The sequence below is a fragment of the Mesoplodon mirus genome (genome assembly GCF_964341445.2).
Source record: "Mesoplodon mirus genome assembly, chromosome: 5".
Lineage (NCBI taxonomy): Eukaryota > Metazoa > Chordata > Mammalia > Artiodactyla > Ziphiidae > Mesoplodon > Mesoplodon mirus.
This window is the reverse complement of record NC_138980.1, coordinates 66,892,517-66,916,991: the sequence shown is the minus strand read 5'-3', so window position 1 is coordinate 66,916,991 and position 24,475 is coordinate 66,892,517. Positions and strand designations below refer to the sequence as shown.

General features: G+C 49.1%; 1 protein-coding gene across 1 annotated transcript; it reads left to right on the top strand.

The window, feature by feature from the left end:
• Positions 1–6,632: 6,632 nt before the first annotated feature.
• Positions 6,633–19,965, top strand: SLC4A9 (solute carrier family 4 member 9; the record flags this gene model as incomplete). Its single annotated transcript, XM_082623339.1, is given in 33 exon segments — positions 6,633–6,676; positions 6,678–6,929; positions 7,283–7,332; positions 7,335–7,439; positions 7,725–7,772; positions 7,775–7,818; position 7,822; positions 9,260–9,315; positions 9,468–9,512; positions 9,514–9,570; positions 9,574–9,626; positions 9,880–9,892; positions 9,894–9,968; positions 10,324–10,478; positions 10,844–10,960; positions 11,124–11,289; positions 11,464–11,597; positions 11,763–11,994; positions 11,996–12,020; positions 13,322–13,380; positions 13,593–13,781; positions 13,911–14,024; positions 15,240–15,330; positions 15,333–15,406; positions 15,532–15,584; positions 15,586–15,639; positions 16,356–16,428; positions 18,297–18,365; positions 18,620–18,793; positions 19,409–19,429; positions 19,433–19,564; positions 19,912–19,932; positions 19,936–19,965. Coding segments are annotated over 33 exon segments (2,826 nt in total).
• Between the last annotated feature and the right edge of the window lie 4,510 nt (positions 19,966–24,475).

The following is a 24,475-nucleotide window of genomic DNA, read 5'->3' as shown; positions in this document are numbered from 1 at the left end:
CGATCAACAGTGCCTGATCTACAGGGTGTGATAACTTTCTCTCTGTGTCTCAGCTTCTTCATCTTCAGATGGGGGGAGAATAACAATCTACTTAGGGGGTTCTTGTGACAACTGAAGGGGATAGCATCTCTGAAAATGCTTGGTGAAAGGGAAAGCCCTATATAAATAGGTCAGTACTATTATTAACGTCTCCAGAGCTCAGCCTTGGAACGAGGTCACATCACATCCTGTACCAGGAATGTATAAGTTTGGTTCCTCTTAGAAATGTGGTCACAGAGCTGCAATTTAACAATATCCATTTGCTCTTTTTAAATTAAATTAAATTTTATTTTATTTTTCTTGACCACGCCACGTGGCTTGCGGGATCTTAGTTCTCCAACTAGGAATCGGGACGTGCTCCCTGCTGTGGAAGCGTGGAGTCCTAACCACTGGACTGCCAGGGAATTCCCATTTGCTCTTTTTTATAACTTAAGATTGATCTAAGACAATGGTTCACAAAGGAAGAGGTACTACCTCCTAGGGGATATTTTAGGAATCTGTGGGAGAGTTTTTGGTTGTCACTGATTGGGGAGTCCTCAGGCATTTGTGGGGGAAAGACGTCAGGCACACACAATTAAGAACTGCCCCAACTTCCACTGCTTTTGAGTGTCCCGCCAGATACTCATATGGGTGAAACTCTTGATTATAATTACTCGAGCCTAGACTCATTTCTAATTCACACAAAAATACAAAAAGAGTTTTTGCACTGACTTTTCCAGGAATGAAATTAGCATGAGTTTTCGTTTTGGCGTTATCTGAGTTGCCAAACGACAAACCTGTGTCAGGTAGTATTTGTAGTTGTCACATTCAAGGTAAGTCTGTGTAGGTGCAACTTCACTGAGATTTCTAGAGTAGTCTGACCAAGCATTTGCCTATTCAAATAATATTATTTTATTTTAAATCACCTCTTTTATATTAATTAGGGTATTCACTTTCTTTAAAGAGTAAATGTGCAGTTAGGATATTATTTGTGAACTTCATTTCAGAATAGTAAAGGGACGTTAATGTATTTGTTATAAAAAGGAAATATCGGGCTTCCCTGGTGGGGCAGTGGTTGAGAGTCCGCCTGCCGATGCAGGGGACACGGGTTCGTGCACCGGTCCGGGAAGATCCCACATGCCGCGGAGCGGCTGGGCCTGAGAGCCATGGCCGCTGAGCCTGCGCATCCGGAGCCTGTGCTCCACAACGGGAGAGGCCGCAACAGTGAGAGGCCCGCGTACTGCAATAAATAAATAAATAAATAAATAAATAAATAAATAAAATAAAAAGGAAATATCGATTCTGAAAGGGTTGAGAACCACTAACATAAGAGATATTCACATGGAATATGAATATCTGTATCCTTTGTAAAAGCGCTGTTCTAGATATTATTACATAAGGTCCCTGGCCAGTGACTGAATGAGGTGTAATAAACTCCTCTTGTAGTTCAGTGTTAGGAAGTTTGGCTCATCTGGTATCTGGTATAGGTACTTCCTTTTATGAGATAATGCAGGTGTGGAATTCATATGTTCCCTTTTTGCATCCACTGCCAGGAAGCTCACAGTTAAGTTTTGGTGCTCAGTTGCAGTGATTATCCCCAGTCCAGCATTTTGAAGACAATTATTTCTTCTCCAATTTGATTTCATTATGGAGCTCTTTAATCATTCTTTAAATATTTACTTGTTTCTCTGTCTCTTGTTGTCTAAATCTTTTCTGGAAGTAAGGGGAGCATAAGTAATTAGTGTGAAACTCAATAATCACATACCTGCAGTTGCCTTCCCAACACTGCCTGAGTCTGGCAGTCTAGGTCAGAGGCGACCGGAAAGCCTGAGGTAAAGCGGTTTACTGCGGGCTCGGGTGGTTTTGCTCTGCAGACTTGATCTCTCTTTTTCCTCTGCCTCTTCCTTTCGAGGCTCTCACCCCTCCACTCCAGGTGGAGTGTTGGCATTGTGACAAGTGGAAGCAGGCTCCAGCTGTCAGGGTCCACTCCAAATCTTGGCTGGATCTTGGTGTTTGGGGTCGAGGTGGGGTCAGAGAAGGGCACCCCAGCTCCAGGATGAGAGACGCCCAAAGCTCCAGCTGGAGAGACTCTCCCTCCCCAGACACTCTCCTAGCATCTTGTCTGAATCCCTCAGAGAGGAGGCTTTAAGCTTGGGCTGAGGCATGTGACTGACACCTTTCTGCTCCCTGGGTCCACCGGCCCCTAACTCTGACCTTGAACAAGATATCTCTCTGAGCCTCAGTTTCCTCATCCAGAAATGGGAACGTTAGCTACCTCAAAGGGCTACTGTGAAGACTCACTGAGATAACCTGCAAGGTGCTCAGGCAGTGCTCGGAACATAGCAAGTACTCGGAAACCAGCAATGGCTGTTCATTCCAGTCTGCCCTGGATTGGTATGACTCATAGGCCTGTCTGCTGGCCCCAGCTGTGAGCTCCTGGAGGCAACAGCATGCATTCAATCTCATCTCCTCATTCATAAGTTCAGTGACTGTGGCAAATTGCTTAACCTTTCTGAGCCTCAGTGTTCTTATGATAAGGTAAGAATACTGAAATATACCTCAAATTTGTGGTGTGAGTAAAATTAACAGTGGTTATTTTGGGGTAAAAGGGCATTTGAAAAATTATTTTATGTTATTTTTACTCTTATGAGCATTTTCTGTTTTCTCTAGAACAAATGCGAATTATTTATGTATTGTAAGTCATTTTTCAAAAATGTGCTTTTTTGTCTAAAAAAACCCCTTAAATTTATTGAGCACTCACTACATTTTAGGTATTGTTCTAAGAGCTTTACATACATTATTTCATTTAATTCTCACAACAGCTCTCTGAGGGAAATAGTATCTTCACCCCCATTTTTATTTATTTATTTATCTATTTATTTATTTATTTATTTGGTTGTGCCGGGTCTTAGTTGCGGCAGGCGTGCTCCTTAGTTGAGGCATGTAAACTCTTAGTTGTGGCATGCATGTGGGATCTAGTTCCCTGACCAGGGATTGAACCCCGGTCCCCTGCATTGGGAGCACAGAGTCTTAACTATTGCACCACCAGGGAAGTCCCCACCCCCATTTTATAGATGGGAAAACCAAGGCTTAACGAGGCTGAGCAATTTGCTCAGCTGGTTGTAAGTGAATATATACATGTGAGAAAATTTCATAAAACTATACACCCAAACACACACAAATGAGTGCATATGGAAACAAGTGAAATCTGAATAAGGCCTGCAGTCTAGTTAGCAATGTTGAGCTTATGTCATCATCCTGGTTTTGAATATTATACTATTGTTATGTAAGATTTTACCATTGGGAGAAGCTGGATGAAAGGTACCAGCCAGAGACTTGCTTTTTTTTTTTTTTTTTTGCGGTATGTGGGCCTCTCACTGTTGTGGCCTCTCCCGTTGTGGAGCACAGGCTCCGGACGCGCAGGCTCAGCGGCCATGGCTCACGGGCCCAGCCACTCCGCGGCATGTGGGATCTTCCCAGACCGGGGCACGAACCTGTGTCCCCTGCATCGGCAGGCGGACTCTCAACTACTGCGCCACCAGGGAAGCCCGACTTGCCTTTTTTTTTTTTTTTTTTTACAACTTTTTCTATAGTTCTTCTTCTATGATTAGACTCACGTCATTTTTTAAAAATAACTTAAATTAAAAGTTTTTAAAAACTGTGAGTTTTTTAAAAGCTTGTCATAAGGATTACATGAGATAATGTGCCTAGCACAGTGGTTGGATGCAACTGACATTTCACTCTATGGTAGTTTCTTTCTTCCCCACTCTGGAAGTGACTATTTTCATAGCTTTTAATTGTAAGAGCCTCCCTCTATTGTGTTTACTATGTACCAGGCCTATTTTACATGCATTGTTCCATTTAATAAAGCCTATGAAGTGGGCACTTTTATTATTCCCCTTCTGCTGTTAGGAAAACTCAGGTTCTGCAAAGGTAAATCTCTTCTCCACTTGCTAGAAAGTGACCAAGCCGGGATTTACACTCAGGTAGCTGGTTGGTGACACCGCTTCCTGCCCCTCAGGGCCAGTTCAGTGTATTGCTAAAGGTCTACTTTGAACCTTGGAAATAATCTACTCCAACTGTCTCAGTTTTGGTGGAAGAAAACAGGCTCAGAGCGGGGAGGGGCTTTGCCCAAGGACATCCAACAAGGCTGTGTTTGAGCTAGGATGAGAACCAGGTCTTTGAATTCCTGGGCCAGGGTATTTTCCAGGGCTCATGCCCAGGGCTGCTCTCCCAGACAGCACACCTTCACTGGCCCTGTCTGGGAGACCACTGATGCCCACAGACAGACCCTCACTCACCTCTCTCACCAACCTGTGCAGCTCAGGGCACTTGAGACCCAAGAGGGAGAAGGGCCCAGGGAGGGTGGAGGCATGGTGGCCCTCTATTTCAGGCAGCCTGGGGAGCCAGAGTAGTTGGGGCCACAGAGAGGGCAAGGGCAGACCCTCTGAACTTTAGCTGGAATGGGGGAGGGAAGGGAGGCTGTGCTTGTGAGGGGGTATTCATGCCAAATCCAGCGCCTGTCCCCCTCAGGCTCCCTTGAGTCACTTGCCCCTGGGGTTGGGACACATTCTTGAAGGGGTGGTCACAGGGATTCCCCGCCCTCTCAAGCCCTAGGCCAGTTTCTATTCTTCCTGGGACTGAAACCAACTCCCCCATCAGACTCAGCACCCAATTCCCAACTGGTAATATAGTGACTCGCTCCTCTAATTCCTGCCCTGGGAACTCCTTGGACTTGAGATATTTGTCCCAAGTCCAGACCTGGGGTTGGTGAGGAGGGCCAGCCTGAGTCCCATTTTTCAGAGAGGTATCTAGTGGGGAGGTTGACCTGCATTCAGATGAGCCTGATGGGTCTCTCGCCCCATTGCTGTTGCGCTCCCCCGCACCCCATCCCGCCAGGCCAGTCTGCAGTGGCTCAGGGCAAGGCGGAGGATTAAGGACCCTTTCCTGCCATCCCCACCATCTCTGCGCCCTAGTGGGTCCGCTCTGGGAAGCAAACCCTGCCGCTTGGCCCAAGGGAGCGGCCCTAGCGATCGTTTCCGTGGGGAGCAGCGCCCTCATGTGGCCTCAATGAGAAGCTCAGCTCATTTCCCAGCCCCTCCCTTCCCATGACCTCATTGAACAAGTATTTATTGAGTGCCACCAGGTGCTCTAGGGGCAGCGGTGCAGAAGATAGATAAAATACCTGCTCCGTGGAAGGTACATTCCAGTGTGTGTGTGTGTGTGTGTGTGTGTGTGTGTGTGTGTGGAGGGGCAGGCAATAAACGATTAAAAAAATAAATAAACAAGGCAGTTACTAGTAGTGATCATTGCCAGGAAGAAAATAAAACAGAGAAATGTGATGGAGAAACTTAGGACTCCATGAGTAGGTAATATCTAAGATGAGATGTAGGTGACAGGGATCCAGTCCTGTGAAGATCTGGGGTAAAAGCCTTCCCTGCAGAGAGAAGAGCCACTGCAAAGACCCTCAGGCAGGAACATGCTTCACATAAGAGAGGGAGGCCAGTGTGGCTAGAAAGGAGTGAGCAAGGACGGAACGGTATGAGAGTCCATCAGGCAGGCAGGAGGCTGGAGCCAGACTATAGATCAGATCTTATAGACCATGACAGAGTTCGATTATGCTTCTAAGAGTAATGAGAATGCATTGGGTGGGTTTGCAGCAGAAGAGTTATATGGCTTGATTGCCTTTTAAAAGAACCTCTATGTTTGAGTGAAATGGAAATGTATTTAAAAAAATAAAAATAAAAAAAATAAAATGAGGGCCCCTATGGCTGCTGTGTGGAGAATGGAAGGGTGGAAGCAGAGAGATCACCGTAAAAGGTTAGAAAGCTATTGAAATAATTCGGGTGACATGACGGCAGCTTGGAACAGGGTGACCATGTTGAAGTGGGGAGATGTGGTGGAATTCCGGAACTGCTTTGAAGGTAGAGCCAACAGGATTTGCTAATAGACCACGTTCTCCCTTGCTCATCTAGTGCCAGGAACTCCTCCACACGCACACCCTAGCTGGATCCTCCATCCTCACTGCGGGGCTGAGTTAGAGAGGCAGACCCCAGGCACACAGCTAAATTAGGAAGTTTCCAGGTGTTGTTGGACAAAGGAATTTAAGACTCAGACATCTGCTCTTCATGAACTGCCTCCACCTTCGATCATCAGCCCATTTAGTGGGCAGGGCCTCTGCCTGCTATCTCCCTTCTCCCTTAGCCTGCTTGACTTCTATAGACCCAGTTATTTATTAGGTCTCTGTTTGTCCAAATGGGTGTCCTCAGGGTGTGTTGGTGACACTCAAAACAGTCCACGGTATCTGGTGTTTGTATTTGATACAGAGTAGTGGGTAGTATAATATGGGGGTCAGTCCTAAGACCCAAGCCAGCGATGTATTCCTGTTAATTTACACAAAATGCAGTGGGGTCAGACCAGATCCCACAGGAAATGCGCACCGCCATTTTGCCCCAGGTTGGGCATTTCTGGAGAGCCTGGGAAAGGTCAAGCTAGCCTCACACTCTCAGGCTAGCAGGGAATGGGGAAAACAAGCAGGGGAGGAGGTGACTGGTTGGCTCTGGAGTCAGTAGGCCTTGCTGTTTGTGTTGTGTTGCATGCGGGGTGCATTATAAATGCAGCCAGCCAGAGGGCCCCTGGCCTCAGAACCTAGGACCACACCAGTCCCTGAGAGTCTGTGCAAGCCTCACCGAGATGAAGCTGCCAGGCCAGGAGGAGTTTGAAGTCTCCAGTGCTTGCGAAAATATACCCACAGGAGACCTGGACAGTGGCCCTGACTCTGGCCCCAGCCCTGATGGCCCCTTAGACACAGACAGCAGGGAACAGCAGGTACCCAAGGACCCTCTACCTTTCATCCAGCTGAATGAGCTGCTGGGCTGGCCCCAGGCGCTGGAGTGGAGAGAGACAGGCAGGTGAGTGGGACCCAGGCCAGTTTTATGGGGCCCTTCCCCTTCCCCCACTGGGGCCTCCTCCATGACTCCCAGCTCTTCCTGTGTGTGGCATGGTATTCTCACCCCCAATCAGGAGTTCCTTCCTGTGTTCCCCATTTCAGACCCTCACCCTCTATGGTGCTCAGCCTTCTCTGCAGTATGATTTTGAGTTCCCCAAGACCCAAGATGAGGGCTGACTGCCCGGGAGGGGCATACTCTGTACCACTGGGCCCGCAGCTTCCCCACGGTCTCACTTTCCCTGGCTCTCCTGTGTCCCCACTCCTGAACCTGGGAGAGATGCCCTCAGTAACATTGTCTGCCCCTCTTCACCACAGGCGGGTGCTGTTTGAGAAGTTGGAAGTGGGTGCAGGCAGGTGGAGCGCCCCTGCGTGCCCACCGTGGCACTGCCCAGCCTCCAGAAGCTCCGCAGCCTGATGGCCAAGGGACTTGTCCTGCTGGACTGTCCAGCTCAGAGCCTCCTGGAGCTCACGGGTATGCTGGGACCCTTTGCTGGGAGGGCCTGGGTATCTATGCCATTTCTCTAAGATTTCCCCCACAAAGTTTTGGAATTTTCCAGAGCCCACCCTGCCCCACCCTGGGGGATTACCCATCCCCGTCACAGGGAAGAGATAGAAATGCAGAGTGAAGAGAAAGTTCACTGGCCCCTGCGTTCCCTCGACTCTCAGAAGGGAAAGGGACCTGGGCAGAGGGCAAAGGGGAGAGTTCAGGGGCAGGGAGTTCGCAGGAAAGGGTGGGAGCCCCACCTCTGTTCTCCAGAGCAGGTGATCAGAGTGGAGTCGCTGAGCCCAGAGCTGAGAGGGCAGCTGAGAGACCCCCACACCTCATCCAGACCACAGGCACCAGCCCCTGCTGAGGTGAGAGGCCCCTCCCTGGGCCCAAGACCAAAAACCTTGGGGTGAGAGGGTCCCAGATCTCCCCTGCACCTTCCTGGACCAAGAGTGGCCTAGCCTCAGCTTGGACCTCAACCCAGGACTCATGAGTGAGAAGAAGCTGGGGTAGTAGTGAGGGGAGAAGAATGGAGGGGCTAGAATCACAACAGCCAGAGCTCTGTGAAGGGATGTTCTTGGTAGGCACTGTGCCAGAGGTCCACACACAGTATCTTATTTAATCTTCACAACCACCCTGGGAGGTAATACCACAATTATCCCCATTTTAGTGATGAGAAAACTGAGGAGCAGAGGGGGAAGTTGTGCTCCAGTTTTTTTTTTTTTTTTATTAGTTTCTGCTTTATAACAAAGTGAATCAGTCATACACATACATCTGTTCCCACATCCCTTCCCTCATGCATCTCCCTCCCTCCCACCCTCCCCATCCCACCCCTCCAGGCGGTCACAAAGCACCGAGCTGATCTCCCTGTGCCATGCGGCCGCTTCCCACCATCTATCTACCCCACGTTTGGTAGTGTATATATGTCCATGCCTCTCTTTCGCTTTGTCACAGCTTACCCTTCCCCCTCCCCATATCCTCAAGTCCATTCTCAAGTAGGTCTGTGTCTTTATTCCCGTTTTACCCCTAGGTTCTTCATGCCATTTTTTTTTTTTAATTCCGTATATGTGTGTTAGCATACGGTATTTGTCTTTCTCTTTCTGACTTACTTCACTCTGTATGACAGACTCTAGGTCTATCCACCTCATTACAAATAGCTCAGTTTCGTTTCTTTTTATGGCTGAGTAATATTCCATTGTATATATGTGCCACATCTTCTTTATCCATTCATCCGATGATGGACACTTAGGTTGTTTCCAGCTCCGGGCTATTGTGAATAGAGCTGCAATGAACATTTTGGTACATGTCTCTTTTTGAATTATGGTTTTCTCAGGGTATATGCCTAGTAGTGGGATTGCTGGGTCATATGGTAGTTCTATTTTTAGTTTTTTAAGGAACCTCCATACTGTTCTCCATAGTGGCTGTACCAATTCACATTCCCACCAGCAGTGCAAGAGTGTTCCTTTTTCTCCACACCCTCTCCAGCATTTATTGTTTCTAGATTTCTTGATGATGGCCATTCTGACTGGTGTGAGATGATATCTCATTGTAGTTTTGATTTGCATTTCTCTGATGATTAATGATGTTGAGCATTCTTTCATGTGTTTGTTGGCAGTCTGTATATCTTCTTTGGAGAAATGCCTATTTAAGTCTTCTGCCCATTTTTGGATTGGGTTGTTTGTTTTTTTGCTATTGAGCTGCATGTGTGCTCCAGTTTTCACAACTTGGTAAAGCTGGTCAGGGAGCCCTGGTGGATCCACCCCAAAAGCCTGTGCTCTTAATCACTGCATAATTCTGTTTTGTAGGATCTGCTCATCCAATAGAGGCTTCTCACAAGGAGGAAGCACCCCTGCAGGAACAGGTTTGTGGCACTTCCCTGGGCAGGGCTGGGAGAGGAGTTAGGGATTAACAGAGGTCCACTCTCCACTGGACTCCTCCTCAGTCAAGATCCTGCCAACATCCCTTTCCCTGAATAACTTTTCATCCTCTGTGTCTCCTTGAACCCCAAGCCAGCATCAGAACCCTCTGAGAGAGAAGCTCCCACCAGGGGCTGAAGCGGGGGGCTGTGCTGGCAGGAGAGCTGGGCTTCCTGGAACAGCCAGTGGGGGTCTTTGTGTGACTGCGGGATCCAGTGGTGCTGGGGCCCCTTACTGAAGTGCCCCTCCCCAGCAGGTGAGGCTGCTGAGTGGGGGTTGGGTATCCTGGAGCCCAGAGAAGGCCTTTACCGGAGAGGGGATTAGGAGGTCTTTGCGTCCAGTTCTCGGGGTGGGGATGGGGACTGGTACTCGGGGAGGGGTGGCGGTCAGTGCTGCAAAGAAGGTGTGCACAGGAGCATGTATATGGGGTTGGTAGTGAGGTCAGAGACCAGGGCTGCCCTGTGAGATAGCAGCCTCTGACTCTCTCTGGGACCTGGTTCTTTCCTCAGGTTTTTCTGCCTTCCTCCTTGGCCCTCCCACACAGGGAAGGGGCTACCGTGAGATGGGCGGGGCAGTGGCCATCCTCCTCAGTGACCCGGTGAGCTGGGCAGGCACGTGTGTGTCTCTGTGTGTGTGTATACGTGTGTGCATGCTTGTGTCAGTGAGTATATGGACTCTCCACGTGTGATCAGTACAGCTGTGAAGCAGAGTGTGGCTTCATGTCTGTGAGCATGAAGACAAGTTCCCTTGGCTTCCACCACACCTCCACCCCTTACCTAGCACAGGGCTGGCACACAGGAGGCACCCACGGATACTCACTGAATGCATGCATGCGTGAATAAATGCTTGAATGACTCGTCTGCCTATGTGACTTGTGTCTAGTTTTGAAACTGTGAAAATGCATGTAAGGGTGCAGATCTGTATTTAGTGCCCCTCTGTGCCCCTATCCCCAGCAATTCCAGTGGTCAGTTCGGTGGGCCACCAACTTTCATGACCTTCTGGCAGCCCTGGATGCTTTCCTAGAAGAGGTGACAGTGCTCCCTCTAGGTCGATGGGACCCAACAGCTCAAACTACCCCACCTAAATGTCTGCCTTCTGAGCACAAAAGGTTTCTGGGAGTCATCATGCCATAGAGATCCTTCCCCAAAGGCCTTGGGTCCAGTTCCACTGTTGAGGAGGGACAGTTGGGGAGGGGAGGGGACAGGAAAGGGGCAGACCTGAGTTCTGCTGGACCACTCTGTCGCTGTGAGACCTTGAACCTTCCCCTGCCGGAGCCTGGCTTTCAGTCTTGTTAGAAGGTCAGAATGTGACCTGGACCTTGCTGAAGTGAGGCCCGGGTCTCCGCGGTCAGAGCCGCGCCCCCAGCCAGCAGAGACACGAGCCACCGCCAGGGGGCAGGGTGCCGCGAACTCCGGCGCCGAGTTGCGGTCTGATCGGGGATCCTCAGCCAACTCGGGTTCCCCTTGTCCTCAGGCTCCCCTCGCAACTGTGGGAGCCCAAGGGCCCCTCTGCCCGGCGAAGGGCCCCGGCTGAGGACAGGCACGGCCGCGGGCCGCACGCGGCCAGCCCGGAGTTGCGGCGGACTGGCAAGTGAGGCGAGCTGGGGTGGGAGCGAGGGTAGCTGTCCTGGGCGGGGGAAGGAGTCACACGGGCCCCGAGGTGTGCGCTCACTGTGTGGGGGCGGGGGAGGCTCACCTGGCCCCAGGGACGTGGGATACGGGAACCTGGATCACTGATGACCCACGGGCGGGAGGCTCCTTGTCCAGGACGTGCGCCGGAAGGCCTCGTGGTACCGCAGCGACTTCTTGGACGCCCTGCACCCCCAGTGCTTCTCAGCCGTGCTCTACATTTACCTGGCCACCGTCCCTAACGCCTTCACTTTCGGGGGTCTGCTGGGAGAAGCCACCGACGGTGCTCAGGTGGGGGGCGGGGGTGGGCGTGTGGAGAGTAGGCGTAGCTTTGGTGTTCCACCAGCCATGCCCTTCCCCATCCTCTGGGTCTATGGCTGGGCTGAGGAGACTCCTCGGAAGCTTGGGTTCCTGGGCTGAGGAATCCAGGGTCCTGTGCTGACAGGGCCCACTGTTGGCTTCTAGGGGGTGCTGGAAATCTTCCTGGGCACAGCACTGGCTGGAGCTGCCTTCTGCCTGATGGCCGGCCAGCCCCTCACCATCCTCAGCAGCACCGGGCCAGTGCTAGTCTTTGAACACCTGCTCTTCTCCTTCAGCAGGTAGGAGAACTCCCCCACCTCACCTGACCCTCACTAGCACACCCTCAGCCTGGTCTCAGCTGGGTCAATAGGGGAGGGTGGAAACTGGCTCCAGGGGCACCAGACCTGGATTAGGTTGGGAGCAGAATGGGCACTTCCAAGCCCTGCCTGTCTCTCATCCCCCAGAGATCACAGCCTGGACTACCCGCCCTTCCGCCTGTGGGTAGGCATCTGGGTGGCCACCTTCTGCCTGGTGCTGGTGGCCACGGAGGCCAGCGTGCTGGTGCGCTACTTTACCCGCTTCACTGAGGAAGGCTTCTGTGCTCTTATCAGCCTCATCTTCATTTATGATGCCGTGGGCAAAAGGCTGACCTTGACCCGTGCCTATCCCATCCAGAGACCTGGCTCTCCTGCCTATTGGCTGCCAGTACACAGACCCAGGAGGTGGGCGAGGGAAATAGGGAGCTTGGCAAAGTAAGGGAGGATGCAGGAAGGGTTGTCCCCATACTGTCTCCCTTAGTTAAGTTCAGCAAAATGCTGAGTACTTACCCAGTAACCAGCAGCACTCTTCCCTATTCTGGTTCTGAGTCAGATGAAAAAAAAAGTCAGATGACTCCATAAGTCAACAGAGCAGATCCAATATCTTTATTTCTGCCAGTGCTGAGAGAAGAACATTGTTGTATCTATGGGTGTATGGGCTTCCTAATGATGAAACCAAAATTGGATCAACTTACCCACCCAGTCATGGTTGCACTGGACAGGGACTGTCTCACCCTAGAGGAGCAGAGCTAATGCACGCAGGGTGCAGGCAGCTTACTCCCTAGAGAGGGAGAGGAAGGGGCAGGGCCAGGCATGCCCAGCTTCTTCTCCCAAACTCACCAATCAAATAAATCACCGCTCTTCTCCTGGGCCAAGTTACTGACTGGGTGGAGAGGAGCTTGGAGGATCACACTTGCACATTTCCCTCCACATGGACCAGGACTGAGGAAGAGGTGTCCTCTCAAGAGTTCCAGACTCTGTACTAGGCATGAACAAGACTAATTCTGGCCCCGGTGGAAACACACAGATTTGTGTGCTCATCCATTTGTTGGATGTCTGCTTTGGCCAGTCCTGTGCCGGGCACCTGGGTTACAGATAGGTAGGGAATTTGAAGTGACAAGGGCATGAGGCGATGTCCTGAAGACAGACTTGGTAGTGATCGGAGTCAGCAGACAGATGAGTCAGAACTAAGAACTCTCTGGTTCAGCTGGACCTGTGAAATTAGGCTCCTGATTTGGGCTGGAGAAGTTTCCAGGGGAGGAAAAATCACCTGAATTCTTTTTTTATTTTTTTTAATAAATGTATTTTTTTAATTTATTTTTTATTTATTTATTTTTGGCTGCGTTGGATCTTCGTTGCTGTGTGTGGGCTTTCTCTAGTTGCGGTGAGCGGGGGCTACTCTTTGTTGCGGTGCGTGGACTTCTCATTGCGGTGGCTTCTCTTGTTGTGGAGCATGGCCTTTAGGCGCACAGGCTTCAGTAGTTGTGGCTCATGGGCTCAGTAGTTGTGGCTTGCGGGCTTAGTAGTTGTGGCTCGCGGGCTCTAGAGTGCAGTTTCAGTAGTTGTGGTGCATGGGCTTAGTTGCTCCGCGGCATGTGGGATCTTCCCGGACCAGGGATCAAACCTGGGTCCCCTGCACTGGCAGGCAGATTCTTAACCATGGTGCCACCAGGGAAGTCCCCACCTGAATTCTTCTCTCCTTCCAGGAAATGAGTCTCAGTGGACAAGCACAAAGCCAAAAGACAGAGATGACATCTTCACCGTGGTGAGGGCCTGTTCCTGGGAGGGCCTGGGAAAGAAAGGGTGGAGACCAAAGAAGTCAGTAGTTCTAGGCTCTTCCCACCCCTCATAGGTCACTGAGGCCCAGCCATTTGCTATGGTTGCAGATCACCTATCTTGTGTACTCAGTCTCAGTGGACATCAGTGGACATTTATTTCACTGCCCATAACCCCATCCTGGACCACCTCTCCACACAAGACCTAGGCCTGGTCAATGCATCCTTGCTGCCCCCACCTGAGTGTGCCCAGCAGGGAGGCCATCCTCGTGGGCCTGGCTGTCATACAGTCCCAGACATTGCCTTCTTCTCCATTCTCCTCTTCGTTACTTCCTTCCTCTTTGCCATGGCCCTCAAGCACGTAAAGACCAGCCGCTTCTTCCCCTGCATGGTGAGTGTCACCTCTCCTTCTGTGGGAGAGAACTGGCTCTTGGCCTCGGGCCCTGTCTGCAAATGGCAAAGGAGGCAGAAGGAAGGGGATGGTGGCCTGAACCTGACTGAGTGTCTGCTGGGTGGCCAGGTGTGCAAGATGCTGGGTGACTTCTTCTCAGTCCTGGCCATCCTGCTGGGCTGTGGCCTCGATGCCTTCCTGGGCCCAGCCACGCCGAAGCTCACGATGCCCAGAGAGTTCAAGGGGAGACCTGGGAGTGGAGGGCAGAGGCAAAGCAGGGCCAACAGAAAGGACCCTAGAGGAGGAAGATGAATAGATCTCATACTTCTTCTCTAGTCTTCTGTTTTCTCACTCATAAAATAGAAATAGTATAATAATGGTCTCACAGAGTTGTTGTGAGGACACATCGTGTGCCAGACACATAGCAAGCACAGAATAGGTAGCTACTATTATAGGTAAGGGGTTAAAAGAATGGGTTCTGGTCAGCTAGCCCTAGGTCTGAGTTCCACTTCTGTCACTTCCTAGCTGTGTGACTTAGGGAAGTTAACCCGCATTCTGAGCCTCAATTTCTTCATCTATAAAATGAAAATAATAAGTTACCATAGTTTCTACCTCACAGGTTGTTTTGAGGTTCACAGAAGATCATAGTGCAAAGCACTATCACATTTCTGGGACTGGCACATACCAAGACCTCAATAAATGCTAGCTATTGTTGTTATATGTTCTCCCTACTCTTGGCATGGCCCTACCCACTACACTACTCCCCAAACTCTTCTTGGCACCCACGATTGCATGCTCTGATCTAGTAAAGCTGGAGCTCCCTGCCCAGGGCATGACAGTGCACAGGACAAGGCTCAGCACTGACTTAGCACCTAAACTTTGCCTGTGCATTTGGAGACCTCCCCTCCAGCTTCCCTCAGGGCAGGAGAGCACGGGGGGCTCCAACTGAGGAAGCCTCAGAGGCTCAGAACCCAAGGCAGCAACTGGGGCCCTCCCCCCCACCAGACGCTTGTAATCAGAGCAGACGCAGACACACCCAGCCCTGCCCCTGCCCCAGATCAAGGCAGGTGTGAACCTGAGTTGCCCAGCGCTGGATGGGGGTGTGGGGTGCCTAGGGAGAAGCTCTCTGTTCATCAAGAAGTGTGGGCGGGCCTCATCCACCACCTCCTCCTCTTGCAGGGAGGGAAGGACCCTGAGAACCAAAGTCCAGAGCCCCTAGCTCCAGCCCAACCCCCAGGCTGGTCCCCCTCCTTCTGCCCTCTGCCATCCTTGCACTGGGATGCTTTGAACCAGCTGTACCCATACAGACTGCTCCCACCTAGCATTCAGTGTCTTAGAGCATGCGGGGTGGGGGGAAGATGAGGGGGGGAGTTGTGGAAGAGTGCCAAGGCTGGAGTGTGCAGGTGAGGTGCTCTTGAGATACCCTCTCCAACCTGTCCACGGACTGCCCTTCCCTAGTCCACACTCCCTGGACGTGGCTGGCTGGTGTCACCTTTTGGAGCCAACCCCTGGTGGCTGAGTGTGGCAGCTGCCCTGCCTGCCCTGCTCTTGTCCTCATCTTCATGGATCAGCAGATCACAGGGGTCATCCTCAACTGCATCGAATATAGACTGTTGGGTAAGACCGTAGGTCCCTAGCTCAAGGGGCAGGAGCTCTAGGGTGGGGTCCGGGCTCCCCCTCTCCCACCCCAGAGGACAGAGGGCCCAGATCTGGGCTAGCTTCATCCTCATTGCCCCACCGCTATCTGCAGAAGGGAGCTGGCTTCCACCTGGACCTCCTCTGTGTGTCCGTGCTGATGCTGCTGGAGAGAGAGCAGAGCCTGTGCCCCAGGGGAGGCTCCCAGCTTCCTGGGCATCAGGTGAGGCCAGTATTCAGGAGGCTGGAATGAGACGTGGGCAGCAAGGTGGGGTATGGGTACAGGGCAGAGTTATTTGGGCAGCTTAAATTGTAAGCTGGCGACTCCAGAGGGCTCTCTCACTGCCCCATGAGCGCTGCTGTTGGGTGAATGGGTGGGTTCTGGGCTCTGAGGTGGGTGAGTCAGGTCTTTCCCTCTCCTCCTTCAGCCATGAGACTGGGAGGGGCCTCCAGAGGAGTGTCATGGATATGAGTGTGGAGGCAGCCAGGGCTGAGCAAGGATGAGGTGCTACCTAATAATCCCACTCAGTGTAGAAGCACCTCATTGATATTACAAAGTAACCATCACAAAAATAATTTTGTTGGAAACACAGTCTAACTGTCGAAAGTATGTGAAATCAACTTTGCAAATTATGAAGTAGAAGTTTTTATGTTAGTATAAAAATTGCTAATTTTCCATCAAAAATAAAAGATAAAAACAAAGAGCAGCTCTGAGCTTGAGCTGCTGAAGAGGACCGGGACCCCCATATTGAAGTGACCTGTCCCTTCCTCTCTGCCAATTTTTCACACCAAGCTAAGGTCCCCTCCCTGCCAGGTAACTATTGGGGGATCCCTCCGCTTCCCTCCTGCCAGGGTCTGTTGTGATGTTTGGCCAGCGTGTCCAGCCTGGGCACCCCAGGGGCTCTCCCAGACCCTAGCTAACTCCTCCTTTCCCCACAGAGAGCAGAGGCCGACGGGTCTGGCAGTGTTCATCCTCACAAGAATCTCCATCTTCCTGGCACCTATACTCAAGGCACCTTAGTCAGACAAGCCAGCATCAGGGGCAGGGCAGTAATAATAATAAACATAGGAAGAACTGACATTGGCTGAACATTTGCCGCATACTGGACACTGTGTTAAGTTTTCTCCATACATAGTCTCATTTAATCCTCACATTACCACTGAGAGGCATATGCACTTTAAAAACGAGGAACCTGAAGGTTAGAGAGGTTAAGGAGCTTACAAGAGACCACCAAGAGACCTAGTTTCTCAGATCTATCTGAGAACCCAAACTCTGACCCAGTAGGCTTTCTACCCAGTGCATCAGGGTGCAGACATGCCACCACCCCCAGGGCCCAAGCACTACCCTTGCTCCAGACTCTCAATGAGCCTTAGACTAAGAGTGTGATCATCACAACCCAGAAAAACTTTGAGGCAAAACCCCTTCACTTCTCCCTCACCAGATGTTTATAAACACCTACTGTGTGCAAGGCTCTGCAAGGCACCTGGGAGAAGGGGGTGGGGGAGGGGAGTAATATTGAAGAAGAATATGGAACCAAGCCCCTGTCAGCAACACATACACATGAATAAAAATTAAGCAACAAGTAACAGCAGAAAGGTTCAACAAGCCAAGACAGCAAAGCAGTCAAGGAGGATGTGGAGAATGGTACACAAATTCACAGGCGGGACGACAAGAGGTTAGCGGAGGGAAAGGTCATGGAGGCTGGGTGAGAGTAGAGTAGTTGAAAGAGCCAGATGGACCGGATCAGCCACTGACTAACTAGGTGACTCTCATTCAGCTGATTTTTACTGAGCATAAGCCATGTGCCAAGCACTCTTCCAGGGACTGAGGATATAGTGGTGATCAAAACAGATTATCCACATCTTGCATTCTGGTGAGAGGAGACAGATAAAAACAATTAAAACAATAAACTAGGATAATTTCAGATAGTGATAACTTCTATGAAAAATAAAAGAGGGTAAGGTGATTAAGAGCACCAGGGGTCTATTTATTTATTTATTTATAATTTTATTTATTTATTTTTGGCTGCATTGGGTCTTCGTTGCTGCGTGCAGGCTTTCTCTAGTTGCGGCGAGCGGAGGCTACTCTTCATTGTGGTATGTGGGCTTCTCATTGCGGTGGCTTCTCTTTTTGCAGAGCACGGGCTCTAGGCACACGGGCTTCAGTAGTTGTGGCACATGGGCTCCGTAGTTGTGGCTCGCGGGCTCTAGAGTGCAGGCTCAGTAGTTGTGGTGCACAGGCTTAGTTGCTCTGTGGCATGTGGGATCTTCCCGGACCAGGGCTTGAACCCATGTCCCCTGCATTGGCAGGCGGATTCTTAGCCACCAGGGAAGTCCCCAGGGGTCTACTTTAGATTTCCTGGTTTCTGGGGTGTCATGACATGAGTAGTGAGAAGCGTTTGAGTAGTGAGAGGGATGTCAGGGAAGAGCATTTTAGGTGGAGGGAATAGGGAATTCTCTGGCAGTCCAGGTTTAATCCCTGGTCGGGGGGAAAAAAAGAGAAACATAAGTGGAGGGAATAGCAAAGCAAAAGGCCTTGCAAGGGGTAGAAGTAAACTTGGACATAGTGAGGAAAGGAAAGGGGGCCAGTATAGCAGGAGCAGAGAGAGCAGAGAGGAATGTAAGAGAGAAGAGTGGTAAGAGAGGTAATGGGCAAGTTACTTAGCCTCTCTGAAATCCAATTTCTCGATCTGTAAAATGGAGAAAATTATAGAATTTACTGCATCCGATTGACGTGAAGCTTCAATGAAAGCAGGCAATACAAAGTGGGTATGCTTACATGCTGGAGGCTGGAGGCTGGGGTTGGAGCCTGGGGGGGTGGGTATTTGGGCAGCTGGCAGAGGTGAACTACTTTGCCAGCTCTCCATTTCTCTCTACCAGTTCATCCCAATGCCTCTGCTCTATGGCATCTTCCTATACATGGGGGTGACAGCAATTAGCAGCATCCAGGTGAGTCCATTAAAATCACAAAGTAACCCCACTCTTCTCCTTTTCTTTCCTGCTGGTACCTCCTGCCTGCATCTGCCAATTCCCCTCCTCTCCTCTTTTCCTGCCTCTCCTGGCCACAGGGACTCTGCTGCCATGCTGTGGTTGGGGAGGGGACCAAGGGAGCCTTCTGACCATTCCCAACGCTGGGCTTGGATAGCTAACAGTGACACTCAGGGTACCTGAGTACCCTGCTTTCCTCCTCCTCGTTCCCCCAGTTCACGAAGAGGGTACAGCTATTATTGATGCCAGCAAAGCACCAGCTGGACCTTCTGCTCTTACGGCATGTGCCTCTGAGGAGGGTCCCCTTCTTCACAGCCATCCAACTTGCCTGCCTGGGTCTGCTTTGGATAATCAAGTCTACCCCTGCAGCCATCATCTTCCCCCTCATGGTGACTCGGGGCAGAGTTGGGTGGTGTCCTGATGGCTCCCAGGAGACTCAGCCTGGGAGGGTGGCCAAGGCCTGAACAAGAGGAAGAATCTACCCTCTGTCACTTGCCTTGGCTCTGCCTGGTTGGGAATCCTAGGACAAAGAAAGATGGCCAAGGGATGACTACAGATGGGCTAGACCTGGGATACCTGGTTCAATTCCTTTCCCAATCTCTTTGGGCTGATCAGCCACAGGTAGGGATATAAAGCCCAGAAGAAAACTGAAGACCTGGGAGAGGCAAGGCTGGCACTTTTGTTACTCAGTAAGGTGATAATGTAAGTGGCTTCTGGCTTTGTTCTTACTCACTGAGGAAGTTAAGAGCCATGGGCTTTGCACTGGAACCAATCTGGTTACTACATCTCAGCTCTGTGACCTCTGAGAAGTTACTAAACTCTCAGGGCCTCAGTTTCTTTCTCTGTACAGTGGGAATAATTATGTCTACCTCATATGAATGTGTTAGCATTCAGTGAAACTACACACAATGCCTTGCACATAGGAAGTGCTCAATAAATGTTACTGTTGTTAATGTTCCTGCTGCTATTGCTGACAGCCCTTGGCTTTGTTTCTATCCCTGCAGTTGCTAGACCTGGTGGGGGTCTGAAAAGCATTGGAGTGGGTCTTCTCACCACAGGAACTCCTCTGGCTGGATGAGCCAATGCCAGAGAAGGAGAGAAGCATCACTGAGAAGGGGCTGGAGCCAGATTACTCATTCAGTGGAAGTGACAATGAAGATGTGAGCTCCAGGATGGGCCCTCTCAGGAGAACAGGGCAGGGGTGGGGGAGAGAGGTCTTCTCCAGGAGTTGCCCCTAAAGTGTAATATCTCTGTTAAGTCTGAAGATCTGATCAACACAATCATTCCTCTTTGTTCTGTATTAACATAGGCACACCGAAGGAGCGAGGGAAATTTTTTCTTCATATGAGCCCAGGGTGGGTGGAAAGGCCTGGGGACAAAGTCCTGATCTTTGTCTTAATGTGGGTTTATTTATATCTTTTCACTCTCTGGGTTCCTTTCTCTCTCCTGTCTGTCTCAGTCTTTTGTCTTTCTGTTCCCAACTCATCTTGGGATCTCTGTTCCATAGTCAGAGCTGATGTATCAGCCATAGGCTCCGGAAATCAACATCTCTGTGAATTAGCTGGTATGGAGTTGGGGCTCCAGGAAACTGAGCGTGAGGTAAGGGTGTGAGGAGAATGCTCCTGGTGTTGAGGATGGGGAGGTGTGGGCTCAGACCTTGGAAAGCTCCAGTGTGCTGAACAGCCCTGTTTTCTCTACATGCTCCAGTCCCTCCCGAACCCCCTAGTGGGGGAGGGGGTAGCAGAGTCTCTCTGGAGGAAAGAAGGAAACAAGCGAGGGTTCCTGGGCTTGGCTCCCTGTGGCACTGAAATCTGGCCAGTAGAGGGAGCTCAAGCTCACACCAAACTGGAAGGGATGGGAAGTGGGGAAGGGAAGGGCACAATGATAAAAGAATGGGAAGGAGCAGGGAGGAGAGGAGTGGAGGATAAAGCCTCCTGCAGCTTTCCTTGCCTTGGAGGCTCCTCCCATAGGCTGCTTAGAACCACACTCCAGACAAGTGGGAGGATTCTTTGTCACTTGCCCTCTCTGCCTTTCCTTCATTTTATTCATCCATTTATCAAAACATTTTCTGAGTACTTTTGGAGTATCCAGGTACTAGATACACAGTGGTAAGAGAGTCATGGTCCCTGACCTCAGGAAGTTAAAATTCCAGTGGGAAAGACAACTGTTAGAGTGGGATAGTGCTGGCTAAGGGAGGGACAGGCTGTGGCAGCAGAGAGGCCTCCAATCCCTTCTTGGAGGGTGGTGAAGGTACAGTGGTGGGAGTTGGGTAGGGCTTCCAAGAGGAAGTGGTCCATAATTTGAAATCTGAAGAATGAACAGAAGCTAGCCAGGATAAGATGGAGGGAAAACGTTCTAGACAAAGGGTACAGTACACAAAAAGCCTGGAATTTTTTCCCCCTTGATGAAGTGAACTCTTTGGGGCTCCACCTCGCCATGGCTCTCCAAGCCCAAGAGCCCGAGTCCCCACCAGTTGCAATGGAAAATTCTGGGGGCTGGAGGGAGACAGGGAAAATCACAGGATGGCCCAGAACAAGATCTCCCGAGCTCTCCTTATCCCCTATCACTGCTTGGCTCTGTTCTTTGCCTTGTTGTGTAGTCCTTGCTCTGACCCCACTATGTCTTCTCTCTGTTCACAGGTATTTACTCAGGAAGTCAGGACATTGTTGGCCTTTGGCTTAACTGCCAGATGCTCAGTCGGCTGGGAACCTGGAACGTTGGGGCAGGACTGGAAGGCAGCTGGCCAAGGCCTCATTCACCCTCCTGAGCCGGGGGTGGAGAATGGCAGGGGACAAGCAGGTTTGCTTTGTGGCTGGGAAAGTCTGGTAAGCCAGAGGGACTGACCAGACCCCATCCACTCTTTACCCCATTGAAGGAACCTAAGTCTAGAAGCCCTTCCCATTTTGAAACTTCTGTCCTCACAAATTCTCTTTTGTACAGTCAGAGGGTTGTCAGGGAACTCTTTTCAGTTTGCAAAAGGGAAAAAAAGTCCCTCTTTCCAGAAAGGTATTTCTCTATTTTAAACAGTTTTTTTACACATATAAAAATAAACTTTAGTTTTTTGACCACAAAAGTGAATGAGATTATTGCAAAATATTGGAACACTCCAGAATGTATAATTTTGAAATGGAAATCATCCCAGAGGTAGCCAGTGTTCACATTTTAGTGTATATTGTTTAGATTTATTGAGTTCTATAACATGCTTGATACTTAATATGTGTTGGATGTTTTCCCCATGTCAGTACTACATACATATCCAACATTCCTCTTGCATAGAATAAATAACTTTATAAATTGAAAAAGATATCATATATACAAAAGAGTATATAAAATGTCTTCTGCAAGTGCAAGAATTTCTCCAGAGTATATGCCTAGGAATGAAATTAAAGAGTAACAATAAAAAGAACACCTGTGTATCCAACACTCAGGTTAAGAGGTATCCTAGTACCTCAGAAATCCTTCTGTATGTTCCTCGCATACTGCACCCCTAACTCCCCATAAACACATCTGAATTTTATGGTAATTATTTTCTTGCTTTTCTTTATAGTTTTAACATCTATTTATGTATACTTAGGTATTTATTATTTTGCCTATTTTTGAATGTTATATGAGTGGAATCACAGTATATGAGTTCTCTGCTTCTTTCACTCAACATTGTTTTGAGAATTATTCATATGGACCTATGCAGCTGTAGTTTGCTTATTTTCATTGCTGTTTAGCACTCCACTGTATGACAATACCACAATTCAATTATCCGTTTTACTGTTGACTCAAAAGAATTCACTACTGAAGCCATCTGGACCTGGTGCTTGCTTTGAGGAAAGTTAAGTTCATTCAAATTTGTTAATGGTTATAAGATTTTTTTAAAAAATTATAGACTATATATTTTTAGGATGGAAAAAATCAAGGTTAAGTTTAATTTATAATTAACAAAGGTAAAATGAAGTTGTTTTTTTTTTTTTTTTTTTGCGGTATGCGGGCCTCTCACTGTTGTGGCCTCTCCCGTTGCGGAGCACAGGCTCCGGACGCGCAGGCTCAGCGGCCATGGCCCACGGGCCCAGCCGCTCTGTGGCATATGGTATCCTCCGGGACCGGGGCACGAACCCGTATCCCCTGCATCGGCAGGCGGACTCTCAACCACTGCGCCACCAGGGAGGCCCAAAATGAAGTTTTGTTTTTGTTTTTGTTTTTTTCTTTTTTGGCCGCTTGGCTTGCAGGATCTTAGTTCCCCAACCAGGGATTGAACCCATGCCCCCTGCATTGGGAGTGCAGAGTCTCAACCACTGGAATGCCAGGGAAGTCCCCCTTAAATGTAATTTTTTTAAATTGAAGAGTCCTAGTCTTCCTCTTCATCACATAGGCAGCACCTTTGAAGTAAACAAATCTGTAACTTGACCAATTTTTTGGAATGCGGGTTATTTCTTCTTTAGCCAGTTTTGGTGAATTGTATTTTTCTAGGAATCTATTCATCTTATCTAAGTTTTCATATTTATTGGCATAAAGTTATTAAAACCTTTACCTGTTTAATCTATGTAGCACATTTAGCTATAGTCCCTTATCATTTTTTTTTTTTTTTTTTTTTTTTTTTGTGGTACGCGGGCCTCTCACTGTTGTGGCCTCTCCCGTTGCGGAGCACAGGCTCCGGACGTGCAGGCTCAGCGGCCATGGCTCACGGGCCCAGCCGCTCCACGGCATGTGGGATCTTCCCAGACCGGGGCACGAACCCGTGTCCCCTGCATCGACAGGCGGACTCTCAACCACTGCGCCACCAGGGAAGCCCCCCTTATCATTTTTAATATTATCTGCACTCTCTTTTTTTGTTCTGGTTACTCTTGCCAGAAGTTAGTCTATTTTATTAGTTTTTTTTAAAAATAAATTTATTTATTTTTGTTTATGATTTTTGGCTGTGTTGGGTCTTCGTTGCTGTGCACGGGCTTTCTCTAGTTGCGGCGAGCAGGGGCTACTCTTCATTTGCTGTGCGTGGGCTTCTCATTGCAGTGTCTCCTCTTGTTGTGGAGCACGGGCTCTAGAGTGCGCGGGCTTCAGTAGATGTGGCGTGTGGGCTCAGTAGTTGTGGCTCGTGGGCTCTAGAGCGCAGGCTCAGTAGTTGTGGTGCACGGGCTTAGTTGCTCCGCGGCATGTGGGATCTTCCCTGCATTGGCAGGCGGATTCTTAACCACTGCGCCACCAGGGAAGCCCTATTAGTCTTTTTAAATAATTAATTTCTGGCTTTGTTGATCTTCTCTATTAAATATTTTTTTACTTCATTAATTTCTACTCTTCATTATTTCCTTCCATTTTCTTTAGGTTTATTCTGTTAATTTTCTAAGTTCTTAGCTCATTATTTTGAGCCTTAGTTATTTCCTGATGTAAGCACTACTCCTATAGATTTCCTTCATAGTACCACTTTAGCTACATCCCACAGTTCTGATATAGTATTCTCATTACCATTTATTTCTAAGTATTTTCTAATTTCTACTATGAATTCCTCTTTGACCCACAAGTTGTTGAGAAGTACATTTAAAATTTTTCCAAACTTATGTTTTTTCCCCCTTAATTAATTATCTTTTTATAACGGATTTCTAACTTAACTGCATTTAGACATTTGTGAGGCTAACTTTATGACCTGGTGTGTGGTCAGTTTTTATAAACGTTCCATGTGTGCTTGAGAAAAATGTTTACTCTCCAATTTTGGGGAGCAATTTCCTACCTATTTCTATTAAGACAGCCTGCTAGTTGTGCTGTTCAAAATATTCTATATATTTCATAAGTTCTTTTTGGGTCTGTTTGAACTATCAAGTACTAGAGGAGGTATGTTAATATACCTACTATGATAATGATTTTGTCAATATCTCCTTGTGGATATGTCAAATTTTGCTTTTATATATTTTTAAAAGCTGTGTTATTGGGTGCTTTCCAGTTTAGAATTGTTATACCTTCCTGGTTAAATGATCCATTTACTATTTTGTAATGGTCTTATTTTGTGATGACTAGGAATGCTTTCTGCTTAAAAGTTATTTTGTCTGCTAGAAATATAGTTAAATCAGCTTTCTTTTGGTTAGAATTTACCT